The sequence below is a fragment of the Oryzias melastigma genome, linkage group LG15, assembly GCF_002922805.2.
Source record: "Oryzias melastigma strain HK-1 linkage group LG15, ASM292280v2, whole genome shotgun sequence".
In the NCBI taxonomy this organism is placed as follows: domain Eukaryota; kingdom Metazoa; phylum Chordata; class Actinopteri; order Beloniformes; family Adrianichthyidae; genus Oryzias; species Oryzias melastigma.
Window position 1 is genome coordinate 23,402,076 of NC_050526.1, and position 13,523 is coordinate 23,415,598.

General features: G+C 39.0%; 5 protein-coding genes across 8 annotated transcripts; 2 read left to right on the forward strand and 3 right to left on the reverse strand.

Moving 5' to 3' along the window:
- Positions 1-1,023: 1,023 nt before the first annotated feature.
- Positions 1,024-2,558, forward strand: LOC112162042 (dual specificity protein phosphatase 13). Its single transcript, XM_024297676.2, has 3 exons — positions 1,024-1,262; positions 1,336-1,577; positions 1,783-2,558. Exons 1-3 carry the CDS (start codon positions 1,138-1,140, stop codon positions 2,001-2,003), a joined length of 588 nt encoding a protein of 195 aa, XP_024153444.2. The 5' UTR covers positions 1,024-1,137; the 3' UTR covers positions 2,004-2,558.
- A 639-nt stretch (positions 2,559-3,197) lies between these two features.
- LOC112162041 (dual specificity phosphatase DUPD1) lies at positions 3,198-5,188 on the forward strand. 2 transcript variants are annotated; one of them, XM_024297672.2, is made up of 4 exons: positions 3,198-3,552; positions 3,874-4,073; positions 4,161-4,384; positions 4,462-5,188. In XM_024297672.2, exons 2-4 carry the CDS (start codon positions 3,895-3,897, stop codon positions 4,677-4,679), a joined length of 621 nt encoding a protein of 206 aa, XP_024153440.1. In that variant the 5' UTR covers positions 3,198-3,552; positions 3,874-3,894; the 3' UTR covers positions 4,680-5,188. The 2 variants fall into 2 exon arrangements, with proteins under 2 accessions (XP_024153440.1, XP_024153443.1); XM_024297675.2 differs by having other exon boundaries at positions 3,894-4,073.
- A 928-nt stretch (positions 5,189-6,116) lies between these two features.
- On the reverse strand, positions 6,117-9,705 carry zgc:153981 (dual specificity protein phosphatase family protein). Of its 2 annotated transcripts, XM_036215582.1 has the most exons (4): positions 9,084-9,705; positions 7,182-8,999; positions 6,681-6,898; positions 6,117-6,602 (listed from the first exon to the last, which is right to left on the reverse strand). In XM_036215582.1, exons 2-4 carry the CDS (start codon positions 7,304-7,306, stop codon positions 6,391-6,393), a joined length of 555 nt encoding a protein of 184 aa, XP_036071475.1. In that variant the 5' UTR covers positions 7,307-8,999; positions 9,084-9,705; the 3' UTR covers positions 6,117-6,390. The 2 variants fall into 2 exon arrangements, with proteins under 2 accessions (XP_036071475.1, XP_024153446.1); XM_024297678.2 differs by having other exon boundaries at positions 7,182-9,705.
- LOC112161831 (dual specificity protein phosphatase 13-like) lies at positions 8,794-9,585 on the reverse strand. The gene is made up of 3 exons (XM_024297301.1): positions 9,380-9,585; positions 9,084-9,298; positions 8,794-8,999 (listed from the first exon to the last, which is right to left on the reverse strand). Exons 1-3 carry the CDS (start codon positions 9,583-9,585, stop codon positions 8,794-8,796), a joined length of 627 nt encoding a protein of 208 aa, XP_024153069.1.
- Positions 9,706-10,174: 469 nt separating the features above from the next.
- Positions 10,175-12,760, reverse strand: LOC112162044 (piggyBac transposable element-derived protein 2). 2 transcript variants are annotated; one of them, XM_024297679.1, is made up of 3 exons: positions 12,548-12,760; positions 12,135-12,261; positions 10,175-11,968 (listed from the first exon to the last, which is right to left on the reverse strand). In XM_024297679.1, exons 2-3 carry the CDS (start codon positions 12,256-12,258, stop codon positions 10,347-10,349), a joined length of 1,746 nt encoding a protein of 581 aa, XP_024153447.1. In that variant the 5' UTR covers positions 12,259-12,261; positions 12,548-12,760; the 3' UTR covers positions 10,175-10,346. The 2 variants fall into 2 exon arrangements, with proteins under 2 accessions (XP_024153447.1, XP_024153448.1); XM_024297680.1 differs by lacking the exon at positions 12,135-12,261.
- Between the last annotated feature and the right edge of the window lie 763 nt (positions 12,761-13,523).

The window sequence follows — 13,523 nt, forward strand, 5'->3', positions numbered from 1 at the left end:
TTATTGAATCTTTGGTATTGATAAATGTGGATGACTCTTTCCTGATGATAATCGTCTGAATATATTTAGATTTCTGGTGCTGATTAATATAAATGACTTCTTTGTAGATGTTTGAAATTTAATTACATCACTGATCTTAGGGACCCTTAATGACCTGAATCTGGTATGAATATTTGATAATAAGTCCTGAGCTGGATGTTGATAATTCACGTAAAAAATATGGTAAGGTCGAGCCGGGGTTATATAAATTCGCTTCCTCCCACTCCCTTTCAAGTGATCAACTTGTGACTGATGATTTAAGATGGTATTTTATGTATTATTACCAGATTACTTGAAATAAAACCAATTCATTCATTTTGCATATTATTTAAGAAAGAAAACTACATTTATTTAACAAAAAAAAAAAACGAAGCAGTCTCGTCATGTCCCTGCCTGTGTTTAAACTGAGAGGAGGTTGCCAGGCAACTGTAATTCATCCTTATCTCTGGAGACTTCAACCACTCTCCTCCATTGGTTGGACTCCTGTTTTCCCTGGAGTTTTACAACAGTTCATCCCAGGAGTATTACAAAAATACCCTGTTAAACTGATAATTGAAAGAGATAATTTTTTAAAGCTTGTAAAGATTTGTACATAAACTCTGAACTTCTATAAGATTACAACAAAGTCAAAAGATGTGTTTTTTTTTCCATTTACTCCTATTAACTAAAATAAGGAACGTTTCAGATCTCCAAACAAAATGTTTCAGATCTCCAAACAAAATAAGTAGTAATGAAATAACTTAAAAATGTGATTAAATCTTCTGGAATTGCCTTTGTCTGAGCTTGAAACTTTATTTTTTATTTTATGGGTATTCTTATGTAGGGTTCAACCTGATCTGTCAGTCCTTTATGGGTTTATAGTTAGAGTTATAAAAAGAAAGTCGACAGTCTGAAGGTGTCAATGCTGTACGAATAAACCAATGTCAGAGAGCTCTGAGCTGAGGTAAGTCATGCTGAATTTTAGGTGTCAATCACTTTCGGATCATTTAAAGGCGAATGTTTTCTTAAGAAATTGCATGACTGACGGATTTCTTATCAAGCAATTATGCAGTTAGAATCTGACACGGCTAATCTTTTGCTCTTAACAGTTTAAACCATATGTCTCTAAGGGATCCTCCGTACGAACCTCCGTCTGTCTCAGAGTTGCAGGAGTTTCTGCTGGCAGACAGGCGACCAACTGGACATGTCAATCAAGTCTGGCCCAACCTGTACATAGGCAACGAGTAAGATTCCCACACAATACGACGAATGTACATGAGCTGTGAACACACGCCTTAACGTGTGATCGTGTTTCAGAGTGGCGGCTCGTGACAAGAGTCTGCTACACAGTCTGGGCATAACTCACATAGTGAACGCCGCTCATGTACCCTGCAAGCTGACCCCCGGCCCCTGCTTTCACGTGAACACTGGCCCGCGCTTCTACAGAGACATGACAGTGGATTATTATGGGGTGGAGGCTGATGATGCAGTGGAATTCATACTTAGTCCTTTTTTCTACCCAACAGCACGATACATCAGAGCTGCACTCTCCACGGGAGGCAAGTCAAACTTGGAAACAGTTTGGCACATTAACATGCATGTTGTGAGCAAGCAGCTACACCAAAAGTTGTGCTGCAAACATTTGTTTTATTATTTTTACCAGCTAAAACTTAAAAAGCAAAATATTAAATCAAGCTAATTTCAATAAAATAAATTATCAGTGACCACTTTTGAAAATTATACAAGCAGCTTTTCTTGTTTCAGGACGTGTGTTTGTACACTGCCTGATGGGCGTGAGCCGCTCCGCGACCTTAGTCTTGGCCTTCCTGATGATTGTTGAAGACCTGAAGCTGCAGGAGGCGGTCGCTTGTGTCAGGCTTCACAGAGACGTTTGTCCCAACCGAGGCTTCCTGCAGCAGCTCCGCAGCCTGGACATGAGTCTGGAACGGGAGAGGAGGAGAAAGAGGCAGACTCGCGCACTGTGAAGAGTTACAGACATGTGTCATACTATCAACTATAGGGACATTTCTATTGCTTCAGAGGTTTCCTCAATGCCTGAGAATGAGTCTGACAAAGTCTTTTCATTGGAGATCAGTGAATAAAAGAGTAAAATCCAAAAGGGCTTTTTGAAAGCTTTGCAGAGCAGACTCAATGTTTGCAAATCTGTAGGATGGAATCAAAAGAAACGCTCTCATCCTTTGGTGTAATGAGGAATGCAGCAGCCGGCAGATAAAACATCAAAACAGAAGAGAGATGATGAAGTACTTGAACATCAAAGCTGCAGACCGTCTAGAGTCCTGCTGTGTTTTTAGCAGTTAATTGATGAGGCTCTGAAGAAAAAAGGTAAGTGAGACAGTTTATACCTAAAACGAAGTCCATAGATCAAAAAGAGCTGCTTTTGAACCCAGGAAAACTTGTAATTCATTGTCCTACAATTTCAAAAAAATTATTTTTATTGAAATGGAAAAAAACACACTTTGATTTTAATTGATTCTGGCATATCCTGATTTGTGCGACTAAGCCAAAACGTCCGACCTAATTCTAAATTTCTGGACAAGCTCGGAAAGCTGGATTTTAATAATAATCTTTATTTATATAGCTCCTTTCAAGATAAAAATCTCAAAGTGCTTCACAGTAAAACACAAAGTAAAACACAGAATGTAAAAGCAGAATTAAAAAAACATTTTAAAAAGTTGATGTGCACCTCCACTCAAGGAACAAAAAGATGAGATAAGACAATAGTGTGGGCTGATATCCTGTCATTTTTATTCTCTTCAGCTCAGAATGTAAAACTAGCTAGAAAAGTTGCATTACCTGCTATAATTCCAGTGTGAATGGTTTTTGCTGAATGTGGTCACTGGACATGCTGAAGACATTTACTGTAATTGCTGAAAATGCTAAAGCTGTAGAGCTAGAGCTTTTGCAAAATGCTGAAGTTGCTTTAGGACTTAATGTTTCAGTAATTGCTGAAAGTAGACAAATATTGTGAAAATTTTATTTTAAAATTGCATAAAATTTAAAAATGTGTAAAAGGTAGGAATACCAAAAGTAGAAGCAAGGATGTCCTGAATGTGCTGAACATTTGGGACCAATATTGGATAAATAAGAGGATTCCTATACTACATGTAAAGCAAAAGTTGTTTAAAAAATATTTGAGGTTTCACCTGGAAGAATTTCCACTAATAGATCCTCACATTTGTCATCATATATCTAATGTACTCATAATAATATAAAGTAGATGCTCCTGCAAAGAGGATTATTGCAAGATGTTTCAACAAGAACTTTTTTTTATTTACTACAGCGCTTGGAGAGACAAGAAATTGTGTGTGACATCACGGTGCCCATGTCAGGTGTTGTATTCCTGCTGCCTAAAAATACCCTAAACATTGAGCTTGAGAGAGCAGTTACCATTCCATGTCTGTATTGACTCCATAGTTCCTCTGTAGAAAGGTCTGGAGAATACAGACACAGTTAATGGCAGTTCTCTGAAGATAGTTGAGGTCACCATTCTGTTCTGTTAAGGATTTGAAAGAGGTGAGAACTCCTGTTTTGTCTTTTAATATACTTTTTTCGTCATTATCATCTCTTTGGAGCACTATAAGGCTATTACAAATGTTTTTAATTATGTTAAATAAAAAAAAAGTTTCAGATTTTTAATGATTTAAACTATACTAAAAAGCTAATGTTGTTTATTTTAACTTTGTTTCTTCCACTTTTTAAATGAAAATAAAAGGCAAATAATCGTTGAATTTGAAAGCAATTCACTTTTTTCTTGAAATTTTCTGAATATAAAATAACATCTCTTTTTATGATTGAACAGATTAATGTTGTACTGACTTTTTTCACATTTGATAGAAATTTTCTGACTATAACAGAATGTCCTCCCGTGTGGTGAAGTCCAGAGGTCGAAATCCGTACGCAGCGGTACAGGTGGACCCGGACAGCGACTACATCACACCAGGAACTTTAGACTTGGAGCAGCTGTTCTGGTCTGGACCCACAGCTCAGTATGCTCATGTCAACCAGGTGTGGCCGAGAATTTACATTGGTGATGAGTGAGTAAAGCCAGATCTAATCTCTGTTTCTGCATGTGTGCTAGATGATTTTAATGTCCTCTGAGTGTAGATGTTATGTGCAAACAGGAAAACAGCTTTGGAGAGACCTGCTCTGAAGGATTTGGGAATTACACATGTCCTCAATGCAGCAGAAGGGAAGTGGAATAATGTGCTGACTGGTGCAGATTACTACGCTGGCATGAACATTCAGTACTTTGGTGTTGAAGCTGATGACAAACCCACTTTCAACATATCCCAGTACTTCAGAGCAGCTGCAGAATTCCTTCACGAGGCCCTCATTCCCTCACAGAGTAAGCCTTAACTAAGCGGGATAAACTCTGATGTTAATGTTTCAAATGTTCCATCAAGCATCTGCTCTTTTTTTCAGACATGGTTCTGGTGCACTGTGTGATGGGTCGGAGCCGGTCAGCAACTTTAGTGTTGGCATATTTGATGATAAAAGAACATTTAACTGTTGTGGATGCCATTGAGCATGTGCGACAGCGCCGCTGTATCCTGCCCAATCATGGCTTCCTAAAACAGCTCAGGGCTCTGGACATCGCTTTGCAGGAGGAGAAGCTGAGACTGAAAAGAAAAGACGAATGATCTCACAGCTCCCAGATCTTACTAAAGACGTCAAATTTTCATTGGATTTGCCCCCGTGTTTAATCATAAATTCTGTTATTAATTAAATTGTGTTTTTTTAATGTTTTTCTTTTTTTCTTACTTTTGTATAATGTGTTTGAATCCCAGATTTAGATTTAGGTAGGGATTACCTCATACCTTACCATCTTCTTTGCTGTGGTGTGCTGGGGTACTGGCATCAAAGGGTGCCAACAGACGCTTCTGCAACAGAATTTCCCTGCTGGGATAAATAAAGCTGATCTTAAATCATAAATGTTTGAAAGTCCTTCCTAAAAGACAGATTTTTATCCTTAAATGGCTATAGGTAATCTTCAGATATCTGACGTCACATTTTAAAAACCTGGGATCAGTACAATGTAATTGACCGAAGATATACATTTAAGGAGAAACTTATTTATAAACTGAATAAACTTTGTTAGTCTGTCCCAGCCAGATCGCATCAAAGTCAATTTTATGAAGGATGTTTAAAACAAAAAAACACAAGAAAAAAAGTTTGTCAAAGTGTTAGATCAAGGTGATCAGAATTTAACCCCTTCATACCTCTAGTTGCCACTTTACAATGTACCATTTAATCCAGGAATCCATTTAATTTAGTCTCACTCTGAATCGAAAAACACAAAAGAACATATATTTATATATTTTGAAATAATTACATGAAAGGGTTAATCTAATGACAGTGACAACGTTTTAAGCTGATCATTGTGTTGCTATTTATCAGCATGCTTCTTTGTATAAAAAAAACTCTTAAAAATTTATGTAGATTAAATATAAAAGGTTTATTTTTTTTCTGGTGATTCTCTTTTATGTTCTGTGAGACACATGCATTTGACAGTCTAATATGGTTGTGTTGCATAAATCACAACGGAGGAATGAATAATTAAACATGAACATGAATAAATTGCCAGACTGAGTATTTATCATGCTGTTTAATAAGTATTTAATTGTGCCACACCTGTGTGTGGATTGATCATTTCCAAAAAGATGTGCTCAGTAAGTATGTTAAGAATGAACTTTTTTAATTTTTGATTTAGGCTAATTTAGCGACTCAAACAGTTTATATGTAAATGCTTGATTAATTTAAAATTAGAGGATTTATGTTTGTAAAAAAAAGGAAAAACGTTTAAAAAAAGAACAGAAAATGACAAAAATATGTTAGTGCTTCCAGTTTTTTATGTTGCTCAATTTTCGAAAGAAACGTTTCCTCTTTATTTGCAGAAACTTACATAAACCAAGTTTAAGCTTGTTTTGCTTATCTTAGAAACATGCTGATTTAGGTTGCTGGAAAACATCAATACATTTTTTTACAGTCTATGTTTGTCTGTTCTGGTCTATAAGCAACACCACTCTTTAGTTTGTTATTTTCGTTTTTCTTTGTTTAATGAAGTATGAAGAAGAAACTGGAAAACACTTTTGTTAAAATACAAAAAAAATAACAAAAAAACTTTGTTAGACACAAGTTTAAACAGTTTTTTTAATTAAGTTATATGTTAAAGCTAAATAACACAAATACAAAAACATGTGTTTATGGATCTTCACAAATGAATTAACAGCAGATTAATCAATTAATAAAATTGCATTTAAATTTTCTACCATATAATTATATTTTAATTAATTATTCACTACATGGAAATGTATTTAATTGACAATATTTACATAATTTTGCAGGATTATGTCAAAGAAGTGGGCACAGCCTCCTTTTTCTGTCCAGCTGTTCATCCAGCTTGAGCAGAAGGGACAGGAAGTTCCGGTTGGGATAAATTGCTCGTTTCTGGACCACATGCCTAAGAGCATCTCTCAGCGTGAGACGCTCTTTTAACATAAGGTACGCCAGGACGAGTGTGGCCGATCGACTCACTCCCATGATGCAGTGCACCAGCACTCTTCCTGTAAAGATGATGGGGAAAAAAGTGAGCCTATGAATGTTTACTGAGCCTCTGGATGCCACATTACATCTCACTTTACCTTCTTTACTCTGCAGGCCTTTTTGTATGAAGTCAGCAGCAACTTTGAAATACTGACTCAGGTCATAGTGCTCCGAATCCTCTGCTGGGATACCAAAGTAAACACACGTGTTTCCATAAAAGCTTTCGTCACCGATGCTGCCCTGTTTGGAGTGTGCTGCGTTCAGCACATGAGTGATGCTGAGATTATGAAGCTTCTTTTTGTTTTGTGCAGCAGCCCTAGAGCAGCCACAAGAGAACATTTCAATACACAAACCAAACAAAAGGTGTCAGTTGTGCAATTGCCTCTGTTAGAAATGTTATTTTGACTCTATATTTGGTAAAACACCAAAAATTAAGAGAAATATGATCATCTTATTAAAAAAAAATCTTTAAAAATGATTAAAACACTTTTATTAATCACAGCTATAAAATATTTCCCAAAACTCATTAGTCATTAAACTCTCAATAATAAACATATAACAAAGGATGTCATTCCTGCTCATAAATGCAAGGCACTCACACGTTTCCTAAGAACAAGTTGGGCCAGATTTCATCCACTGCTGTGAGCTCCAGCTTGCAGGAATCCAAAATGAGCTCCAGCTCTTTAATGAGCACCAGGTCCTGTCGCGGTTTGCTCCCTGACATTCTGCCTGCACACAGTGTAACCTTCAGCAGACTTCCAGGTTTCTGCCACTGTCTGAACCCACTGCAGCTCAGCAACACAAATGCCACAGTCTACAGAGAGAGGCAGGAGCAGGTGCTTCTGGGCTAAAATTACCCCTCTGTGTTCCTGTTTGGCGGGAATCATAGTTATGTAATTTGACTGATGGATTGATTCTCTGATGATGGACTCTGGTCAGTGTGAGACAATCAATTGTTCGCCTCTACTCTTATGTTATCCAAACACAAATACTCACAATAAGTTAGGGATGCTATTTGTTGCCCGAGTGCTTTTCTTTTTTTATCTGAATTTTAACCTGGAAGTTCCTTTTGATATTACATTAATGAAAGGGAAAAAACACAATTTTCATTTGTTTGATATTTATTACCTCAAAAGTTAAGATAATAACTAAGATAGCCCCAAACAAAAAAAATTGACAATGTCATTTCTTGAGATCTTCCACCATTTGCTGCAATGACAGCTTGATAGTGACGTCTCATGCTTCTCGCCAGCCTCATGATGTTGTTCTGAGGTGTTCCACTCTTCCACAGGTGCATCTTATACGTTATTTGGGGGTGGGATCCAATCATCCAGTCTCTGCTTCAGCTGGTTCCAGACATCCGCTTTGGAGTTCAGGTCAGAGGTCATTGCTGGTCAAACCACATGAGGCACTCCCACATTTCTGGTACCATGTGGTGGATCATCATCATCCATGAATAGAAAGTTGAGGATGTGCTGATGGAATTGGGGGATGATGCGATGATATCTCTGAAGTAAAAACATGCTGGACAATCTACAATAACCAAATGGTTTGGCGCTTACTGGTGAGGCTTTCTGAGACTGTTTCAACTCCTCCACCAACCCATGTTGACCTCTGCATATTACTTCATCTTGCCTTCTCAAAACATCCAGAATTTCTATGCAAGGTGAACCAACTCTCACCAGTGAACACAACAGAAAGCCTTTGCTGCATTGTCCTGATCACGTGGTCTTGTTCTCACTGCAAATGGTCATGGCAATGTCTTGGTGTCAGTGGAGTCACCTGCAATGGTCGTCTGATATTCAAGTCAAAGCGGCGGTCCTTAGGTACTGGTCATGGTTGCGTGTGTCACCGGTGGGGGTTCACTCCTGGGTCTGTCCCAAAGTCTGCCAGTAATTCTGTCTTGATGCAAGTCTGCTGATGACACTATGAGACACACCACAAGTTCACCTGCATCAACCTGAGGGCGCGCTATGGCCAGATAGTGCTGCTCGTCTTTTAGGCAACATTATGGCTGTTTGAATGATGAATTTGGAATTTTCCTGACAAAATCAGCTTTTTATACCTGCAGAATGTTGAAATTGATTTCTATCACCCCAATGCAATTTAATCCCTATTCCAAAAACCAGAAAAGTGAAACAACCAAGGTGTGTACGACATCCACTGACTTTTTCACAATATCCCTAACTTATTGTGAATAGCGTTCATTGTCTAATTATTGATGAGCCTTTCCTCCAGTAGTTTTTGGTCCAGGTCAAGAAGCTGGCGTAGGAATCCTCTATTGGGAAAAATCCAACGCTTCTGTTGCACACAGCGTATGGAGGACAAAAGGCTGAGCTGATGATGAATCATTAGGTAAGCTAGGACCAAAGCTGCTGAGCGACTCACACCCACTGCACAGTGCACAAAAACTTTCCCTGAAAATCCCAAAAGAAGCAAAGTTACCAAAGTTTGAAAAAAGTCCCACTCCTTCTATAAAGTTTATAAAAGATAGAGTGTACCTCCTGATGTTAAAGCTTGGTGAATGAACTCTGCAGCGGGATAGAAAAATGGTGAGAGGTCAAAAGTTGGCAGATCGTTAGCTGGAACTCCGTAATATTTCACTGTGGTGCCATAGAAATCGTCGCTGCCTCTGCAGCAGAGTTTGCCGTGTGAGGCATTTAGCACATGAGTGATGCCCAGCTGCCATAGCAAGAACTTGTCATGAGACATGACCCTGACATCGGGACAAAAACAAACAAAAAAAAACATTAGAATTTAAAAGCATCTTTCTGAAATGCTTCACTGAGATACTCACATGTCTCCTAAATACAATTGGGGCCAAACTTCATCTCCATGGTGACATGAGTGAGGACCTGAGTGCAGAACATCTTCCAGCTCCTGTAGAGACACAAACTCATCTCTCAAACACTTGTCCTCCACCTCTGGATCTTTCTTCGTAATTTCGTCAGAGGAAGTGGCATATTTTGTTTCTTCTTCTGTTGAAGGCTTTCTGTCTGACATTGCTCTGTTTGTGGTTTGAAATCTATCTTTGTGCACTTGGATCAAACTGCTGCTTCACTCTTCCACCCCTGTCAGCTGGTGACTGTTTAAAACAGGTGGTCTGCTTTGGCTTTTTAACACTCCGCTGTGAGTTTGGGATTATGTAAGGGTTTGCACAGATTTTAAAGACCATTTATTTTTATTTATGGTTTGTTTTGGTTTAAATCACTTGAACAATTGCATCTTTATTTCCTTTTTTTAAATAAAATAAATATTAGTATATTTTTTTACTACAACACAAAGAAAAAAATATTTACATCTGAGTAAAAATGGTTGCCCTGAGAAAATGTAAACTATATTTTCCTGAAAGTTTTTACTTTAACCCTCTATGGCATGAATTTTTATTTTATGAGGAAAAAAATATTTTACCCCAGTTTTGGGATATTGGGGGGGTCCTTGTAATATATCAATCGGAAAATGTGTCCTCCCCCAGCCCCCCCACCAGATTTTGGTTTGTTGCCTCAGAGCAACAAGATGCTATGAAGGTACTAAAACGCCAAGGTTTTCTATATTATTTAATGAGTGGAATGAGGAACAAACAAGCATTAAATACATAACAAGAAGTTTTTTTTCAACAACAACAGCAATTTCAAAGTTTTCTTTCAACAAACAGTCACACGTGGTTTATCAATGAGTACATTACAGATTAGCTGCAGTGTGTGTTTATGTTTATGAATGTGTGTTCCTTTGGGGTACTGATTTTTGACAAAACACAGTCTGTATTATTCTGTATGGAACCTCAGGAAGCAGTTGCTGGTGGATGTGAAACAGAGGTGGACGTCACATTTTTGGCACTTGGCTTTTGGTGTACCTTTGCATCCTGGTACCTTGCATCTCCCTTTCTTTTCATCCATGACCATCCAGTGGGCTGTGGCATCCAGACGCACATCAGGGACTGGAATAGGTGTAGCAGGTCCTCTTTTCCTCTTTTCTTTGTACTCCCCAGCAATTGTGGAACTGGGACGACCTCTCTTATGCTCCAGATTCTTGCCACTTTTGCATAAGCTTTCTCCAATATATGACTTGAACGTATAAAGCCTGATCTGTTCCTCTTTACTCATCCCAGTGCTGCTGCAGTCTCTCTTGTAGAGCAGCCAGGCAGTCACGGTGGTCATGTCAATAAAGTGGAACATCAGTCGGTGGTACCACTTCTTCGACCTGATTTTGGTGCGGTACAGTGCAATGAGAGAGTCCAACAGATCCACTCCACCCATATTCTTGTTGTACTCTCTCACCACAGCAGGACAGGGAACTCTGATGACTTTTTTTTGCTTTCCATCCCACCTATCAACATCAGTGACCGGGTGTGCTCCAATGTAATCACTGAGAAGACTGACTGAACGGTTATCATACCACTTCACAGCATGCAAGGTGGTATCTCCAACCATGGCCGTCTTCTGGTCAAAAGATCCACGTCCAGTTCTCTTCAACTCAGCATCACACATCATGCTCACACCTGGTAGTCTGTTGACACGGACAGTGCCAGCACAGTGAATTCCCTGCTGAGCAAGTGTAAGAATGAGAGGAACACTCGTGAACCAGTTGTCAAAGAAAAGCTTATGTTTCTGGTGTTTAGGTATTGGCTGGGCCAGGCGGAGGACAACGTTGCCACTTGCTCCTACATCTGGCAGCTCAGGGGGTTGCACAACTCTCCCTGTATAGATCTCAAAATTGTGCGGGACACCATCAGAGCCAGCCAAGACAAGTATCTTGTAGCCCCATTTTTTTGGTTTTGCTGGCAGGTATTGCTTGAGTCTGTTTCTTCCCTTGAAAGGGACCATCTGCTCATCTACAGCCAACTTCTCACCCATTGGGATTGTCTGCAGCTTTGAGGTGAGATGAGTGACCAGTGGTCTGATTTTGTGGAGAGGATCAACATTTTCTCCTTGTCTCACTTCATTGTTGTTGAAGTGCAGAGATTTTTTGATGAACTCCCATCTGTTTAGTGCCATGGTGTCAGCTACTTGGGAAACTCTGGTGGCTTTGTTCCAAAACATCCGGGTGCCTGGTAATCCGAACAGTGACATGTACACTGCTGTACCAATGAATTGCTCCAGCTCTTTAGTTGTGAGGTTAAGGGGCTTGTTTATGTTACACTGAATGGCATATAAATTTGACTGCTCTACAACTACTTCCAGGATGTCTTCAGAAAAAATCATCTTGAAGTATTCATAAGGGGACTTGATATCATCTGATTTTGGAAGGCTGGCCTGCCATTCTGGGTAATTAGTGATGTTGGCATTGCGGGGTGTTCTCCAATGGGGTAAGCGTGGAACATCTTCCTGTGATGCTTCATCCTCATTTTCCTCTTCATCCAGTGACTCATTGTCATCAGGCATACCAGCTATATGTTTTCAAAAGAAACCAGTAAGCATACAATTAGAATAGGTCATATATACCTCTCTAAACGCACAAACACATACACACATGCACACACACACACATATGTTCATTCCATACAGTATATTACTCTGCTGACTGAACCCTGATCTCCTAACTCTCCCTCAAACCTGATTCTGGAGTCCACTCTTCCTCACTGTCAATCTCCTCGAGCTCACTATCCTCACTGTCGGAAGGGATGAGCCTAACCTCTTGATCATGTTTCTTAGACCCATAAAATGCTTGTGCATCCATTTCCTGTGAATAATAGTAGATAGTACAGCAAAAAAAAGATTATATTGATAACTATGCATCCCTGCACATCTCCATCCATTAGCATGTTATAGTTCAAACAAAAGTGATCTAACTGCACAATGTTGCCCTGAGGCAACGAATGAAAAACTGCCATTTTAGTGTATAAATGAAAACAAAAAGTATCTTTACTCAATCAAATATGCTTCTCTGCTTATTTATGCACATCATAGATATTTTGTATACAAAGTAATTTAAATATAAACATGTTAAAAAGTGAAATTTATCTTACCTTTTGCTAGCAGTGTGTCCAAGTCGGCTGTGGTCCCAAAAAGGACGGTTTCACCCCCACACAAAAGGTCAAAGCCACACCCAGATCAAATTTCATTGGTCACAGACATCTCAGAAGACTTTCAGTGTAGAGTTTTGATTTAAAAAAATGAAAGGGGGGGAGTGTGGGCCAAAATAGTGGTTTGTTGCCTGAGGGCAACGCCATGCCATAGAGGGTTAATCTATATTACAATGCCAAATCATATAGTTCATAGATATGCGAGCTCTTTCTGATGCTTAGTTTAATTTGTATCATCATAGTTTATGTTTCGTAGAAACGCCAATCATGTTCTCTGTTTCTGATGCTTGATTTCTGCAAAATGGTTGCAGATTTACTGATTCACAAAGCTGGATGCCATTTCTGATGGAACTCAATATTTTTTCTGGGCTAGGGACTAGCACAGGGAGACATAGATTTGGGCCCCCTGAAGACACTAGTGTTAAGGGTCCTGCCTAATCTACAGTAAATAGTTTTTTTTTTTTTTAATCTTTAGTCCAAGAAAAGGATAACGTTTTGTTTCTGATAGGCGTAAAGTCCCACTCCAATCATCTTTTGGTGTCTCCCAGTATTACTTTAAATATAATTATGCTGCTTACAAAATAATAAAAAAAAATCCTGTCATTTTCAATTGTTTCTGCAGAATGACAGCAGTTCATCAGAAATTTGCCTCTGAGTTGTAGGCAGAACACTTGGTGTGGAGAAAGCCTTCCCTCACTTCCCATCATCCCTTTGTTTACACTATCTTCCGGTAGCATACAGACTCTCACACCCTTAAGCTAACATTACTGGTGCAATAAAAATGGCAAGCAATATTGGACCAATCCAGCCGCACAGTTCAGAGCAAGATGCCAGCTCAGACGAGGAAAACAAAGACATAAATGGATCTGTTTGTTTACAAGTGGGTGCATTGGAATAGAGTGGAGCTGGATGGTTGTTG